At 45.1% G+C, this 16,360-nt stretch overlaps 1 protein-coding gene and 1 long non-coding RNA gene across 4 annotated transcripts in view; both read left to right on the forward strand.

Moving 5' to 3' along the window:
• The window catches only part of LMNB1 (lamin B1), a 54,543-nt gene extending 47,397 nt beyond the window's left edge, over positions 1–7,146 (forward strand). The window contains exons 10-11 of the mRNA XM_049648440.1: positions 3,987–4,094; positions 6,912–7,146. Coding sequence (XP_049504397.1) covers positions 3,987–4,094; positions 6,912–6,953 — 150 coding nt within the window. The 3' untranslated portion in view covers positions 6,954–7,146. The remainder of the gene's footprint in view (positions 1–3,986; positions 4,095–6,911) is intronic.
• Positions 7,147–12,295: 5,149 nt separating this feature from the next.
• Positions 12,296–16,360, forward strand: part of LOC125934855 (uncharacterized) — a 79,836-nt gene continuing 75,771 nt past the window's right edge. For 2 of the 3 annotated variants that reach the window (XR_007461544.1, XR_007461546.1), the window contains exon 1: positions 12,296–14,884. This is a non-coding gene — a long non-coding RNA (uncharacterized LOC125934855). The remainder of the gene's footprint in view (positions 14,885–16,360) is intronic. The other variant, XR_007461545.1, reaches the window with a different exon arrangement.

Below are 16,360 nucleotides of genomic sequence, written 5' to 3' on the forward strand. Positions count from 1 at the left end.
TCTTGTCCGCAGGAGAAAGAAGAGGCTTCTTGCCGTCAGCACTTTGGAAGCTTTCCCAGGGTCGCTGGGGCCGCCACCCAAGTGCTGCATTCCCCTGACACCTGACGTGGGCAGCACACGTGACACTCTCACAGTGTTGCCGAAAGTGGCGATTTGCTCAGGTTGAAAAGCACCGTTAGAAGGGGCCCTGGCAGATGAGATGGGCTTTTGTGAACCATGGAAATCCAGTCATCACCTGTGTACCATTCTTTTCTCTGTGAAAGCCTGTCTAGTTAGAGGTGGTCTTATGGGAAGGTATTTGGAATGTAGCAGTTTAAAGCCCACAAGATAGAGTGACATGTGAACAAAGCAGATCCCGTGACTGGGGTCAGGCTTGAAGGTGGTATTACAGCGACGTTTCGATAAAGCTGACTGAAGCTTTGGTTTCCCTGCAGAACTTAAACCGTTGAGTATTAGATTATTTGCTTGGTCGGTTTTGTTCTTTTAACAAACTTCTGTCTTCTGCTTGCTAGGCTCTATTTAAAGTGACTTTTGTCAAATGAGGAAAGTAGGATGAATACAGTTTCTATTTTTGCGGTTGCCAGCCAAGTAAATTTGGTATTTATTCGTTAATTCTGAAACCGTGTTTATTAGTAAATTCCAGACCTTATTTGCAACAATCCATAATCACTACCATAAAGACCATTTTTCTGTGAGTTTGTAGGTAATAAGTCAGTTTATTTTTTTACATATATTTTCTTCTTGCCTGAGGCATTGGAAATGTCAGAAAACCCACTTAAACCAACCCTCCTGGGAATATCTGGGCTCACATACCCAGAAATCCAGCAGTAGTGGACTTGATCCTGGAGTTCACTCACTGTCACCAAGGATCTTCTTTGTCTGTTTGCTGAGCGTCTCTGTGGTTGATGTGGGATGGGTGCTGGAGTTCCTGGAAGTGCATCATTCCTGGTTGGCTTTTTGTGGGAAGGAGCCTCTTTCCCTGTGACATTCCCATCCTGGGCTTTACTCTCCTCGTACCAGCATGGCTCACAGGCTCCGTTCTAACCCGGTTCCTGGAGTCAGGAGGACAGAGCTTGAGTATTCTCTCTCTAGCAGCTTGATCCCCTCTGCTCCTTGTGACTCATTTGTCCCATCTCCACGGGAGAGATGGGTACCCAGGTGAAATTGGGGACTCTCACTGAGAAATGAGGGAGAAGGTGCTAGATGATTAAAAACACCAAGTGTTGACATGTTAAAATGTTCTTCTGTGAGGGAAATAAGAAATAAAAAAGTCTCTACCTTCTGGAATATAGTCATAACTGAAGCTTTTATATATGTGAATGATTGCTTGTCTGTACAGAGATACCATAGTTTAATAGCTCCTCCATCGAAAAACAGCCCTGTAACATTTGCTGATTTCTGTGCTGTGGATATCCCATACTGTCACTGTGGTGTTTCCGGGATATCCGCATGTCATGACTGAGCACAGTTGGTAGAGGTGAGCGCATCAGCTGGTACTGGCTGGCTTCAGTGCATGCCTGAATAGCGTACCTTTGTGTGTGCAAGGCTTAACAGGGACAGACTCCTAATACATTTTATAGAGAGGCCATTTATATGTGTCTTTCAGGGCACTTGATAGGGTTGGATGAGAGGAACTTTTTGGATAAAGACACTTACTAGCGCCTTGACTAGTAATTTCCTGGGCCCAAACCTTCCAACGATTTTTGGTTCTAAATGTGTTTTATGATTTTTCTATCAATTTTTAGACATTATTTAGTACAGTGATTTTCTATACAGGCCTTCTGCATTGGACTATTTGGTTTTTAAATGTCATCACATGAAAGGTGCTTAACAGCAGGCTTATATTAAAAATAACTAAAGGGGCACCTGGGTGTCTCAGTTGGTTAAGCGTCCAACTTCAACTCAGGTCATGATCTCACAATTCGTGGGGTCGAGCCCTGTGTCAGTGACAGCTCAGAGCCTTGGAGCCTGCTTTGGATTCTGTGTCTCCCTCTCTCTGTCCCTCCCCTGCTCATGCTCTGTCTCTCTCTCAAAAATAAATAATAAAACATTAAAAAAAAAAAGTTAATGTGAGGGGCACCTGGGTGGCTCAGTTAGTTAAGTGTCCAGCTCTTGATTTCCGCTCAGGTCATGATCTCATGGGTTCGTGAGATTGAGCCCCGCATTGAGCTCTGTGCCGAGAGTGCAGAGCCTGGTTAGGATTCTGTCTCTCCCTCTCTCTCGGCCCCTCTCCCACATGTGTTCATGCCCATCCTCTCTCATTCTCTCCCTAAAAATAAACATTTTTAAAAAAAAGTAGTTCAGGGGCGCCTGGGTGGCTCAGTCGGTTAAACGTCCAACTTCGGCTCATGTCATGATCTCACAGTTTGTGGGTTCGAGCCCTGCATGAGGCTCTGTGCTGACAGCTCAGAGCCTGGAGCCTGTTTCATATTCTGTGTCTCCCTCTCTCACTCTGACCCACCCCTGTTCATGCTCTGTCTCTCTCTGTCTCAAAAATCAGTAAACGTTAAAAAAAAATTTTTTTTTTAAATAAAAAAATAAAAATAAAAAGTAGTTCAGGTGAATTAACTTATAATTAACTTAGTTGGGCAAGTTCCTGCTTACGGAGTTTCACATTTGAGGAAAATAACGTCACATGCTTTAAGAATGTCTGCAAGATGAGGTGTATACACTTGTCACGTGCTGCCTGAGCTGGAATGTGAGAATTCTGTAGCAGGGTTTCTTTGACTTTTCTTGCCTCGTTTTAGGATGAATTGTGGAAAGCTGGGTACTCTGAGCACTTTTTGAGAATTCTTCTTCTATTTTGTATGCCGCCATCCCCCAATTGATATCTGACTTCAAAGAATTAGAATTGATGTAAGGCTCACATGCTTTTTTGTTAGTGCTCATTTGGTCAGAGCACGCTGATGTTTGTGAAGTGGCTGTTCGTGTACCTGAGCACTGACTGACCTCACAGAGTTGAAGTTTCCAGCTGAGACTCTCACAATGGTCCGTCTTCTTTGGCCGTGTAACGTAATGAAAATTCCCCACAAAACACTAGTGTACTACCTTGCTTCATTTATGAGATACATCCCTGGACATAAATTTAAAGTTGAACTCTGATTTGTGAGACAACCTTCTTTGGTTTTCTTTCTCTGCTATTTTAAACGAGCTGGTTGTGTGTTAAATTCCAGATAAGCTTTTACTGATGGAATTTTAGCATCTTTGTCTGTGGAGTTATCCTTCTTGAGTGACCTTAGGACTTGGTACAGAATAAAATGAGATGCTCTGCAGCAGGCTGTAGGACACTCATTTACTTGCTGCCAGATCATCAGGTTAGCCTCTTGCTCACACACAAATACTGCTGTGCTGTGCAAGTCAGCGTTCTCCACAGGAGAGGCATCTGTACTTGTGCCTTTCAGGAGAAAATGGAAACGGTGAATGATGAAACTATTTTCTGTGCAGAATACATTGGAGCTTCACTGGTGTGTTATTAGTAAATGGCGCTCATCTGTCTTGGTTCCATCTCCTGAGAGGAAAGTTGTTGAAGGTGGACTGTTGCCACCATGTTGCCTGCGATCACAGCATTTGGCCTTCAGCTTCATTTAATTCAGAGTTTCTTTAGTGCCTTCTTTTTGCGAGGAGCCAGGACCTCGAAGCTGCATTCATGTTGAGTGTTACAAAGAGTCTCGTGTGCCAGATAGTTCACAGAGTTCTTAGTAAGCGAATGGGATCAGAAGCATTGGCATCTTTGCAGCCGGTATTTCAAATTGGATACCGGTAGCTCCTCTGTGGGGAATATTGAAAATCTAACAGCTGCTACTAGTCGTGTAAAATATCCTGTTCACTAGCTAAAGCTATTGATGAAGCACTTTTTTCTTTTTTAGAAAATAATCCCTGATGCAGGAAAGGTGCTGTTTCTAAAAGTTAAGCAAAGATAAGTTCCCTCTCCCCAACTGCCTTTGCGATAGTTGTGACGTTGACTTAAAAGTTACTCTTGTTTTCAGGAGGTTGCTCAAAGAAGTACAGTCTTTAAAACAACCATACCTGAAGAAGAGGAGGAGGAGGAAGCGGCACCTGAAGTGGTTGTTGAGGAAGAGATTTTCCACCAGCAGGTATCACTTTAATATATTTATTTAAAATTTTATTGAAAGAATTACACAGAAACCAAAATCAGCAGTGGATTTGGTCTTTTTCCCTATTACTTGAACCAGTTGAGTGATTTGCCACCTGGGGTTTGTTTTTCCCGAGGGGACATTCAAGATAGTACGTTAGAGAGTGTTAGAAGAAAATGATAGCACTTCTTTAAAACAATTTTTTTTCTCCCTATATCCAATTTCAGTTTTTATCATGTTTCATAATGTACATAATATGCAGGACATATTGTGTATCACTTATAAATAAGTATATATGGGTTGGAATGCATGCTCAAAATTATTTACTGGAGAGTTCTGTGATAGAGGTTTATTTTAGATCACTAATTAGAGTATCTGCATATAAACTTAAAAAAGCCAGAGTAATATTCTACTGCAGTGGGAAACAAAAATTCTTGCTATATTAAATTCCAAGGGGCGCCTGGATGGCTCAGTCGGTTAAACTATATTAAATTCCAAATCATCTAATTATAAGATAGATTTTAGCTGATGCTTGGGCTTTTGAGAGCCCTTGAAATAAACTCCAAATTTGATTTTAATTAATTAAATTGGAATTATTAATAAGTAATAAGCCTTCAGTTTATAGTCTCAAGCTGTTTGAGTCAGGTGATTAATCAAAATTCCTACCCTTATCCTTATAAGACTTTGTTTCTATGTTTCCAGCTTTATAAGTCGGTTCATTTTGCTTCATTGGCCCCAGTCCTACTCCGAATAAACATTCTCTTAGGTGGTTAACCCCCAGGGTTGAGAACCACTTGATGTGGGTTGTATGAGGTAGAATGAACTTTGGGATACTTCCTAATACATTTTGGAGGACTGTTCAAGAACAGCTACTTTAGCTTTAACTTCCACAAGAAACCAGGACAAGATCCATTTCCTGCCCCCAGTGGGAAGCATTATAATGAGTGGAAGTAAAATAACAATGTAAGAGATCTCTCAAGGTGGCAGAGAAGTGGCTCAGAGTATGATTTGTAGCAGGTCAGATGCTGGAGAAGACTGTCTAGGCCACCAGAATTGTTGAGAAGATCCCTGGGAAGTATGCTTGTCCAGTAATTTGAAAGTTGGGCAATTATTTGGGTATCAGAAGACCCACAGTGGTGTTTGCATTACCTGTTGGCTGCATTAACGTACACCCCAAAACATAAGTGACTTAGAACAAGTGTTTCTTACTTGCCTTGATTCTGTGGTTTGACTGGGCTCAGCTGGGCAAGTCTTTTGCTCCATGTGATGGAGAGAAAGTTAATGACACAGTTGTATTCAGCTGGGATCTTGGCTGGGGCTGGAATGTTCTCCTTGTTTCTCTCCACGTTGCTTTATCTTTTTTTGTTTTCTAAGTTTATTTATTTATTTTGGGAGAGACTGAGATAGTGTGAGTTGGGGAGGGGCAGAGAGAGCGGGAGACAGAATCCCAAGCAGACTCCACATTGTCAGCACAGAGCCCGATGTGGGGCTTGAACCCACGAAACCGTGAGATCATGCATGACCTGAGCTGAAACCAAGAGTCGGACACTTAACCAACTGAGCCACCCAGGCGCCCCCACGTTGTTTTATCTTTTGGTAGTTTGGTTGAATTCTTGTTTATAACATGGCAGCTGTCTTCCATAAGGGGGAGAAAGAGAGCACCAGATCTCTTAAAGGCTAGGCCCATATTCTCTTAGACAAAGTGAGTCTGTAGGCCATCTTCAGCCGTAGGCAAGGGCAAATAGTCCTCAGCTCTGATGGGGAGAAGTGAGGCAGAGAACCTGTGGTGATCTTCTGTTCACCACAAAGGGCGTGTCAGGATGTCAGTGTTGGGTGTATCTATCCAGTTGTATCGTAGGATACACGTCATACATAGATGAAATGGGAAGCTTTGGTGGTAAGTGTGCAGTCTGGGCTGCCTGGGCAGAGAGCTTCTGCACACGTTGGAGCCAAGGAGACGCTAATACTAATCTGCAGTTGACTCCAGAAGGGAGATTACAGAGACACTGAGGGACTGTGAATGGAGGGTCATTAAGACCTAGTGACTGAACTTGAGAGGGGAGAGAAGGAGAAGAAGGCAGATGTGTGAGGCGTTTAGCTTTGGTGATCAGAGTAGATAATGATGTCAAGTTTTAAAAGAGGGAAGATGGAAGGGTAGATATTTTGAATTCTCATTAGAGAATGGGTCCAGTGGCCTTTCGAATTGATGAGGGTTTTTTGGTGGCCTTCAAGAAACCAATTTCAGCCCAGTCTGGTGGTGAGTGACAGGTCCGACTGTGTGGTTTTAAGGAATTAGTGCGTGGTGAAAGACAAGAACAGAGAGAGCCATGTTGACTTCATGTCCGAGGACGATGCCGGAGCCTGTGCTTTGGGATGTGCAAGCAGAGGACCCAGCCGGCTGGGCTCCCTGATGTGGTTGTTCACAATGGAGCCTGCTGACCTCCTGTTTCCGGTTACAAAAGAAGGTTCTTTATTGAATAGTGACTTTCAGCCTTAGCTGCATATCATTAATTACTTAGGGAGTTTTAAAATTATATATAAATAGATATACTTCCCCATTTAAATGAGAAATTCTTATCTAGAGACCCAGATCAGGATTTTTTTTTTTAAAGCTCTTCAGGATCTGAATGTGCAGCTGGAGTTTAGTGTCACTGTTGTGGAATTTGTTGGAAGTTTATAAGAGGAGGTTAAAAATGAGAAAATGATAAAGTTTCATTTGAAGTTAGGTAATACGGTTTTGTCCTATCTCTGCCTTATTTTAAAGTGCTGTCCTCCATTTTCTTAGCACTGATTTTTCTTTCTACTTTTCCTCGTCAGGGAACCCCAAGAGCATCCAATAGAAGCTGTGCAATTATGTAAACTTCTCAAGTCAACGGTCTTCCTCAACACAAAGAAATACGGTAATCCTTACCAACATGCAGTGCAGAGCCTTCTCAGAAGCACAGAATATTTTTATATTTCCTTTATGTGAATTTTTAAGCTGCGAATCTGATGGCCTTAATTTCCTTTTTTGACACTGAAAAAGTTTTGTAAAAGAAACCATATCCATACACTTTGTTGCAAGATGTGAATTATTGACACTGAACTAACTGTGTACTGTTTGGAAAGGGTTCCTCAAATTTTTTGACATTTTTTTGTATGTGTGTTTTTTTAAGTTCTTACAAGAAGGGGACGGGAGGGTAAATAAACCACTGTGTGTCTGGGTATAATTTGAAGATTGCTCCATCTAGATTAGCAATCTGCTCTTGATTACTCTCTGCTATATATAACGGTGCTGTGAGGGGGGGGCATTTTTCAATATATCAAACTTTTGTACTGAATTTTTTTGTAATAAACAATCAAGGCTACAAAAAATTTTTTTTAATAGAAAAGAAATTTTGTAAGAAGGCAATATTAACCTAATCATCATGTAAGCACTCTTGGATGAAGGATTCCACAAAACTTTGTTTTATGGTTACTTCTCTTAGATTCTTAATTCATGCGGGGATAGCGGGTGGGAGGGACGGGTTTCTCTTAAAATGCATTAGCTGTGTTTTTAAAGATAGTGTAACTTGCTTTAATTTCCTATGATACATTAACAAATAAAAGCTGTTTTAATATTAATTGGTCTCTTTTAACTTTAAAAACCTGATTTGGGGGGAAGAAAAGTATTGTTTTACTTGTGCTTTTCATAAAAATAATTTGGCTTCTTGTTTAACGTAGATGTTTCTTGGGGTGCCTGGATGGCTCAGTCAGTTGAGCATCTGACTCTTGATATCGGCTCAGGTCATGATCCCAGGGTCGTGGGACTGAGCCTCGAATTGGGCTCCATCCTGAGCGCTCTCTCTCTTTCTCTCTCTCTCTCTGCCTCTCCTCCACTCGCACTCGCTCGCTCTCAAAAAAAAAAAAATTAAAATAAAAAAATAAATAAACTAGGTGTTTCTTTAAGCTTTGATAATGAGGAAACCACAAACCACTCTGAGGTCTTTACCCCTCCTCCCCCTTTCAGTACTCTGTCTTCACCAATAGCAGTAATAACAATAATAAAAGTAATAATAGGGGCATCTGGGTGGCTCAGTTGGTTAAGCTTCCGACTTCGACTCAGGTCGTGATCTCATGGTTCTTGAGTTTGAGCCCCGTGTCGGGCTCTATGCTGACCGCTCAGAGCCTGCTTGGGATTCTGTGTCTCCCTCTCTGACTCTGCTCCTCCCCCACTGTGCGCTTGTGCTCTCTCTCGCTCTCTCTCTCTCTCTCTCTCAGAAATGAATAAACATTAAAAAAAATAATAGTAGCTTATGTTTTGGGGTCAGATACTGTGCTCAGTGCTTTATATTTTTCAGCTTATTAACAATTAGACCTTTCAAAATCTCCTTTAATAGGAAAGTTAAGTGGGAACAGGGACAGTGGCAGAAGACACTGAGGAAGATATTCCTTTTAAAGGGAGAAGAGGGAGAGAATACTCTTCTAGAATCTAGTTTTACCGACTTATAAAAGAGAAAAGATATCCGTAACCGTACCTGTTAGAGGATTAAGGTATGAGTGATGTGACAGGGAGGCCATGTGCTTATGGGGTGGCTTTGTCATGTATAGTGGTAATCTAGGGTGTCGTTTGTTAGGGGTTTGGGCCAGTTTTGTCTTGCGATTGCTTTCTCCAAGTGTGTTCATCTTGTGGGAAGTGGAATGCCTGCACCATCCGTCGAACGAACAGATGATAAATTTCGGAAGCCAGCCCGGAGTCAGTGTTTGGTTTTCCCTTAAAATATTCCTGCAGTAAGCTGCGCAAAGACTCCCGGCTTTCACTGGAAAATAACTCACAAAGTCTCAGAATTACTGTGCTCTGCAGATTTACTGCATACGCTGGTGCCATCACAGACACAAGATAAATGCCGGGCAAGATACGGTGTCAGGTGAAGCAGATAAAATGATAACTTCTCAGCACAGATTTGTCTTCACAATGAGCATGGCACTGCAGTGTGCAGTCAGACTCGGCTTTGACAGATTTTGCCACAAGATGGGGTTCTTGTCATCAAAATACACTCAGGGTACTTTCCTGCTGGGTAAGTCAGGTTCTAGAAACCAACCCTTTTTAGTAGGTGGGCACTAAGAATCGACGGCCGTGACACGGAAGAGTAGTAGGTACTCCGGCGACGTAGACGCACGTCTGGTGATGTAGGGGGAAAATCCGGGACCCTGTACCCACGCGGTTTGGTGCCCTGGGTGTGTTGCAAGCAGAAGCTGGTGGCGTTCACTTAGTCTGACAAAGGTGAAATTACAGGTTCTCTGAAAACGAGCTGCACATGTTATCTGTTCCCACGGAGCAGGAGAGGCAGAGGGCTCGAGCACCTGCCTCCTGTGTATGCTCTGTGTCTCCACATCCACGGAGCTTTGGGATACATTTCTGGATTACTGACCTGTTTTACACCCAGCATGAGGTTTCCCCTCCGCTTTCTCTTTGGTTTTCTGGTCTCACCCCTATGTTTGGACAGGGATTTTTTTTTTTTTTTTTTCTTTATTCTTTTTTTTTTTTTTTTTAATTTCTCTTGTGGGTAGGTCTCCTCTCTGTTCTTCACTAAGAAAATTCTGGATGCTCCTATTTTGTTGAATATGATCTCTTTCCTGTTTGCTGTTCTTCCCTTCTGGGGTTTCTTTTAGATTTTTTATCGAACCCATTCTCTTTCATATCTTGTAGATTTCTCTGTGTTGTATTCAGTAATTTCTTTCTATTTATCTCTATTTTTTATCCTGCTCATTGAGTTTGTAATTTATATACTTTTAATTTCTGGAATTTGATTTTTTTTCAAATTCAGCTCTTCACTATAGTTCTTTTCTTCTTTTAAAGGTCATTTTAGGCATACTTGTTGTATGGTTTCTAACATATTTTCCTGAGTTCTTATGGAGAGCCTAATTTGGTTTGCCAAAATGGTTTGAGAGCCAAAAATGGTTTGCTTTCTCATGGGGTTTTTAGATTGTGAACTTGCCTTCAGCAGGTGTTTATTCTGTGAGTGGTTTGTGTGCCTAACATACAGGGTAGTTTGGTGCTTTTCTGTTCCAGCTCCCCAATGATGATAGTGGATTGGACCTTTGTTGCTGTTTTCTCATCTGGTGGTAGTGAAAAAAAAATCCACTTGGATGCTGGTGCATGGGTATTCTTTATTTCTCACAGGTAACTTCCACATGCTCCCCCTCGGTCTGCATCAGAAGTTTGCCATTGGGGTGCCTGGGTGGCTCTGTCATTTGAGTGTGCGACTCTTGATTTTGGCTCAGATCACGATCCCAGGGTCATGGGATTAAGACCCTTGTCTGCTCTGCGCAGAGTGTGAAGCCTGCTTGGGATTCTTTCTCCCCACCCCCCCCACCCCTCACCGATGCGTGCACACGTTTTCGCTCTAGCAAAAAAAAAAAGTTTGCCTTTGCTCTGGGTCTTTGGGCTTGCTGTAATGGGAGGTGTGGGAGCACATTATGGTTCTGAACCTTTTGCAACCAGCTCCCTTTTGGGTAGGTCCTGCCCTTGCACGGAGTCGTGCCCTGTTTCCTACCCCCACCCCTCAGCCTCCATCCTAAAAGTTTCCATTTCACACTCTGAATTCTTGTTCCTTTATGGCACCTGGGCATTTTTGGTTCTCATTTTAAGCTTGGCTCTCTATTAAAACAAAGATTTAATTACAGGTTATCAATTTTATAGTGATAGAAGGAGCCCCTCCTTGTCAGTTATTTCCTCATCACACACCAATACAAGCATGTGCACATCGATTTGCCTGTGTGTATGTGTACGTATTTTAAGAGAAATGCTGATTCTAAATCATGTTCCCTTTGGTTTCAGTTTCTCACCCACCATCCCTTTCATGGAATCTTAAATTACAAAGAAACTTATTTGAATGCCCTTTCTTTTCCCGGCCAAATCACATGGAGAACAGAATGACTTGGGCCCCTTGAAGCAATGTTCTGGTATTTCCACGTAGTTACCTAGGAAAGCCCAGAATTCTGAAACTGGGAACACTCCTTCCCTCCCTTGCCAGAAGAAAAAAAAGGCACAGAAGGACGTAATATTTAGTATTCTGTGTTTCTGCCATTTGTCTGTCTTACTAGGGAGACTTTCAGAACCAAACTGATGGCAGCGAGGAAAATATTTAGGCAAAACACAAGTAAAGCTCACAGGAGTTGTTTTCAAGGTGTTGTGGAGGGAGCTTCATGTGAGCACGCTGAACGGGAAGAATAGTTAATCAGTGGGGAATGGATGCAGCTTGGCTGATCTGGAGGGTCATGCAAAGAGAAGGGCAGAGGATCATCGTGGAGGCCGACCAGTCACCAGTTGGCCCTGGGAGACCGGCACCGGACCTAGAGTGCGAACCCGCACCCCTTCTCTCATTTCTCTTACATATTTGCCTTCACTTTTAACAGCACAGTAAATCCTGTCTTTTGCTGACTTTTCACCAGAGGCTAAAATGCACCTCTCAGTTCAAGGAGACATCCGGTTCAGTAGCTTAAGTAACGTTACAACGATAAAGCACACCCAGATTTATTATGTGAGTGCTTCCTCCATCAATCTGAACTGGAATTCTCAGTTTAAGTGTCAGCCAAGTTTGCTCTCAGAGAAACACAGCTCTTGTTCCATTTCAGGAGTTTTTATACCTCCTTTGGCTTTGTAGTGCTTCAAATGGGCCCTGGTGTGTGGAGCCTAATGGTTTCTCTGAAAATTTCTTATACCATTTTCTTAAACATTGCTGTTGGTTTATTTGATTTAGAATAAGAAAATCCTCACTTGCCTTCTTAAAAATGTTTACTATCTTTGAGAGAGAGAATGCAAGCAGGGGAGGGACAGAGAGAGGGGGACAGAAGATCCAAAGCAGGCTCCATGCTGACAGCAGCCAGCCTGATGTATGTGGGGCTTGAACTCACGAACCATGAGATCATGACCTAAACCAAAATCAGATGTTCAACTGACTGAGCCACCCACGTGCCCCCACTTGCCTTTTAAGCCTCCTTTCATGATAAACTCAGCCCTCAGAGTGGGTGTCCTAATCCTCTTGGCCCTGTCACATCCACCAGGCTTCACTTTCCCCACACATCCAGCATTGGGGGCAGATCTCCCCATGGAACTGTAATAGAGTGGAGGTACCTACACCAGTATTTCTTTTTCCTCAGTGTTTATAATACACTCTGGGGAATTATTTTCAAAGGGTCTAGTTTGTTGAATACACCAGAGTCTTTTTTTTTTTTTAATTTATTTTAATGTTTATTATTTATTTATTTATTGAGAGACCAAGCATGTGAGCGGGGGAGGGGCAGAGAGAGGGAGACAGAAACTAAAGCAGGCTCCAGGCTCTGAATTGTCAGCACAGAGCCCGACACAGGGCTCGAACCCGTGAACTGTAAGCTCATGACTTGAGCTGGAGCCGGACGATTAACCGGCTGAGCCACCCTGGTGCCCCTATCGGAGTGTTTCCATAACTGCCTTCCATATAGGCCTGTGTGCCAGGACTTACCTTAAGCTCCCAGTGTTAGCTAGAGTGTCCACAGTGTCACCAGAGGGACACGGGTGTCCTGTGCTGAGTTGGTCTCATCTGGCAGAGGCTGGCTTTCTAGTTTAGTGGCTGAGCGTGGTCTTCAGAGGACTTGCTCATTGTCTCACTTCCCCGAAGTCTGAATCCCAGAACCCTTCTTTTCTTTTCCCTTCTTTTTCTCCAGGCTCTCCATTTGAGCCAGGGAGAGTCCCAGCTCACACCACCCTTCACCAAAGGCTACTTTGTGGCCCAGCTGTTGGCCACTGGAACATTGTCTTCCCAAGCCTGGGATTGTGAAACCACCCAGCCTTCCTTCCTCTTTGCTGCTAGCTCCCCCCCACTCCTTTGTTACCTTCCAGCCAGTGTCAAGAGGGGACTGAACCCAGGCTAAATGTGGAGCCAAAATTTTCCTATGATTCATTTTCTCAGTTGCTCTTTTCTTTTAAGTCTTTCTCCTGCTGAGAGAAAAACTGGAAATTTGAACCTTAGAAAAAAGGAGCTGAAAAGTCTTGATTAAGTGCCTGTTGTGTAATCATCCCTCTACTGGCACAGAGGGGATGGTGGGTCTGGCCTGGACTCAGCTGCAGCTGCGGGCCACCAGGAACAGTGCTTAGGTTTATAATATGGGGGGGGGGGGTCCTTGGGTGGGGAAGGAAAGGTTTGGGCACAGAGAGGCATGTTTGGGAGGCTCAGGGTGGCCTCCTGCCAGAAGTTCCTACAGGAGCCTGAAGCAGGGCCCCTGGCTGTGTCATGCACCTGGGAGACTCTAGGGACACAACTAAGAGAAAACAGCAGGGACAGGGTTCTGGAAATGCAGTGTGGCACATCAAAGATTTCCTTAAAAAAAATTATATTTTTGTTTTTTTTAATTAAAAAAAAAATACTTATTTTTGACAGAGATACAGAGCATGAGTGGGGAGGGGCAGAGAGAGAGGGAGACACAGAATCGGAAGCAGGCTCCAGGCTCCGAGCTGTCAGCACAGAGCCTGACGTGGGGCTCGAACTCACAGACTGAGAGATCATGACCTGAGCCGAAGGCAGACACTCAACCGCCTGAGCCACCCAGGGGCCCCTATTTTTTTTAATTAAAAATTTTTATTGTTTATTTTTGCTAATGGGGGAGGGGCAGAGATAGACAAAATCCCAACCAGGCTCCAGGCTCTGTTCTGTCAGCACAGAGCCGGACTTGGGGTTCGAACCCACAAACCATGAGATCATGACCTGAGCTGAAATCGGATGCTTAAACGACTGAGCCACCCAGGTGCCCCTTTTGACGGTTACTTTTGAGAGAGAGAGAGCAGAAGCAGGGGAGGGGTGGAGAGAGGGAGACCCAGAATCCAAAGCAGGCTCCAGACCCAGAGCTGTCAGTGCAGATCCCAGTGCGGGGCTCACCGTGGGGCTCCACCTCCTGGACCTGGAAGTCATGACCTGAGCTGAAGTCAAACGCTTAACCGACTGACCCATCCAGGCACCCCTAAAGGTTTCCTAACTTAAAGTTTGCTGTACCACACTGGGTAAGGGGTATCCTTGCTTTGCAGACTGGCTGTCTTGCCTAGAGGTGAAGTCATTTATTCATTCATTCCTTCAGCAACCATACCCCGGGGAATTTGCGTTTGCCTGGCGGCCACCGCCAGACAAAGCTTCTGGAATACGGAGCTGAGAGATCCAGTGGTTTTCTGAAAAACTCGTTCTGTTCACACAGGCCTGTATCCGACAGCTCTGCCTACTTTATCCCCGGCAGCTGTCAGAAAATAATTTACACAGCCGGTTTACAAATGAAAACCGTGCTATTCGTTGTCCAGAATGAACGGGAACAATTCCAGCTGTCAGATAATCCCCACATCCCTAGTTCAAATCTCTGTTGCGAATGTTCCTCAAATTAAGGGCGAATGTAATAAATATTACTGGCGTGGTGCAGTTTAGCAAGCGCTTTCACGTATGTATTCCGACCCGACTTGTGCCTCTCAGCCTGTAAAGCCGTGGCTTGGTCCGGACAGGCGGGCTGACTGCTCTCCAGGAGGCTCGCCCCCGCTCGCCCCCACCCCCCCCCCCCCCCCCCCCCCCACGACGCGCCCCTCCCCCACTACGACGCGCCCCTCCCCCTGCCGTGCCTTCCTGGCTCCTCCCCCCCGGCCTTTGCCTTGTTCTGTTCTCCGGGGTCGGCGCCACGGCGGGCGCGCGCTGCCCGCGCGCCGCCCTTCCCGGAGCCGGAGCGGGCCGCCTCCCCTGCAGGATGCATTTTTCCTGCCGTCAGGGAGGTAATGAAGTGTTGTGATGTAAAAGTCACCTCTGGGGGATAGTCACCATTAGGTAAGCTAAACAGAGGTGGTGGAGACGCAACAAGTCCTGCAGAGCAGGCCGGGCCTCGGTGAGGCAACGTGTTACTAATATATCTGGGAACTGTGGGCTGTGTCCTGGGGCGGGAACAAGCACCCCCAGTCCTCCTAGCGGGTGGTGGACGGCCTGTGAGTAACGGGAATGATTGCAACTGGTGGTGATTCAGCTCTGATTAGTAAGGAGGTGAAAAAAAAAAAAATAGTGGTGTTGTTTTTTTGTTACATGATAGAGAATTAATCATTGTGTAAACCATGCCCCGTGCGGTCCTGGGTTATGTTCCAAGTTTGTACTTCCCCACATGGGTGGGCCTTCTCCTCAGACGGGCTGTAAATAGAAAAGGCAGCATTTTTTTCACCTTTGACCCAGCTTTGGGAATGGAAACCCCTGGAGACTGCAGCACTTAGTGACAAGAAGTCGCCGTCCCAGAAAGTGTGGTCGAGAGAAAGCTGATATTCCTGCTTCTCAATTTGCTTATCCGCAAACCGAGACCAAAAGTCCTGTCGCAAAAGAGTGTTGATGGGCGTATTAGATCCCGAGGAAAGATCACGCCAAGACAGTAGGTCTAAATAAATAGTGATTTGTTTAAGTGTATCTATTTATTTGCAGAGAGAGAGCGAGCATGAACGGGGCAGAGAGAGAGAGAGAGAGAAAGAATCCCAAGCAGGCTCCACACCGTTAGGCAGAGCCCGATGCTGGGCCCGAACAAACGAGCCAGGGGATCATGACCTGAGCCGAAACTGAGAGTCGGACCCTTAACCGAATGAGCCCCCCCCAGGTGCCCCCGATAGGTAGTCATTTAAAGCGAATGGTTACTTCAGAATTTTTGACAAGGGGTGTCGGCAAGTAGGGTGAGGTTCTCATCGCGTGGCTCTTCGTGTCTGGAAGTCTCCGTGTGAGAACATTGCAGGTCAGAGCTGACGTTTCTCCCCGTCGGCTGAGTGCTCAGGCAAGGAATGCCTCTGAGAATGCCGGAAGCATCCCACACTTCGCTCCCTTGGTGAATAGATGTTAACCCCACAGACGTCTCGTGAGCGCTCGAAGAGTGCCAAGCTGCGCCCTAGGCCCCGGGAAGGCAGTGTTGCAGAGAAATCTTGCCCTGACGCCGATGGGGCTGCAGCTCCGGGAGGGCATCAGCCGAACAATCGCACAGATACGTCCCCGCACCGCCGTGGGACGGCACCACACAGCTGGCTTCGAGACGCCTGGTCTCCCATGGGAGACGGCCATTGGGAAAACGCGTCCGGTGGGAAGCCGGATTTCAAAGACGGGTTCTCGCCACCTTGGAAGAGCTCCCCTGCCCACACCTTCACAGTCACGACAGGCGTGATTTTCACTGTGTTCAACTTCTTTGGCTTCGTGCGTAGTAGGGTTACTGGAGCCTGTTGGAAATGGTGGCCGCCGCCTCGCACAGCATTAGCTAAGTGGACATCGGGTGGTCCCGAAGGGCCG

This window comes from Panthera uncia (assembly GCF_023721935.1).
Source record: "Panthera uncia isolate 11264 chromosome A1 unlocalized genomic scaffold, Puncia_PCG_1.0 HiC_scaffold_17, whole genome shotgun sequence".
NCBI classification, from domain to species: Eukaryota; Metazoa; Chordata; class Mammalia; order Carnivora; family Felidae; genus Panthera; species Panthera uncia.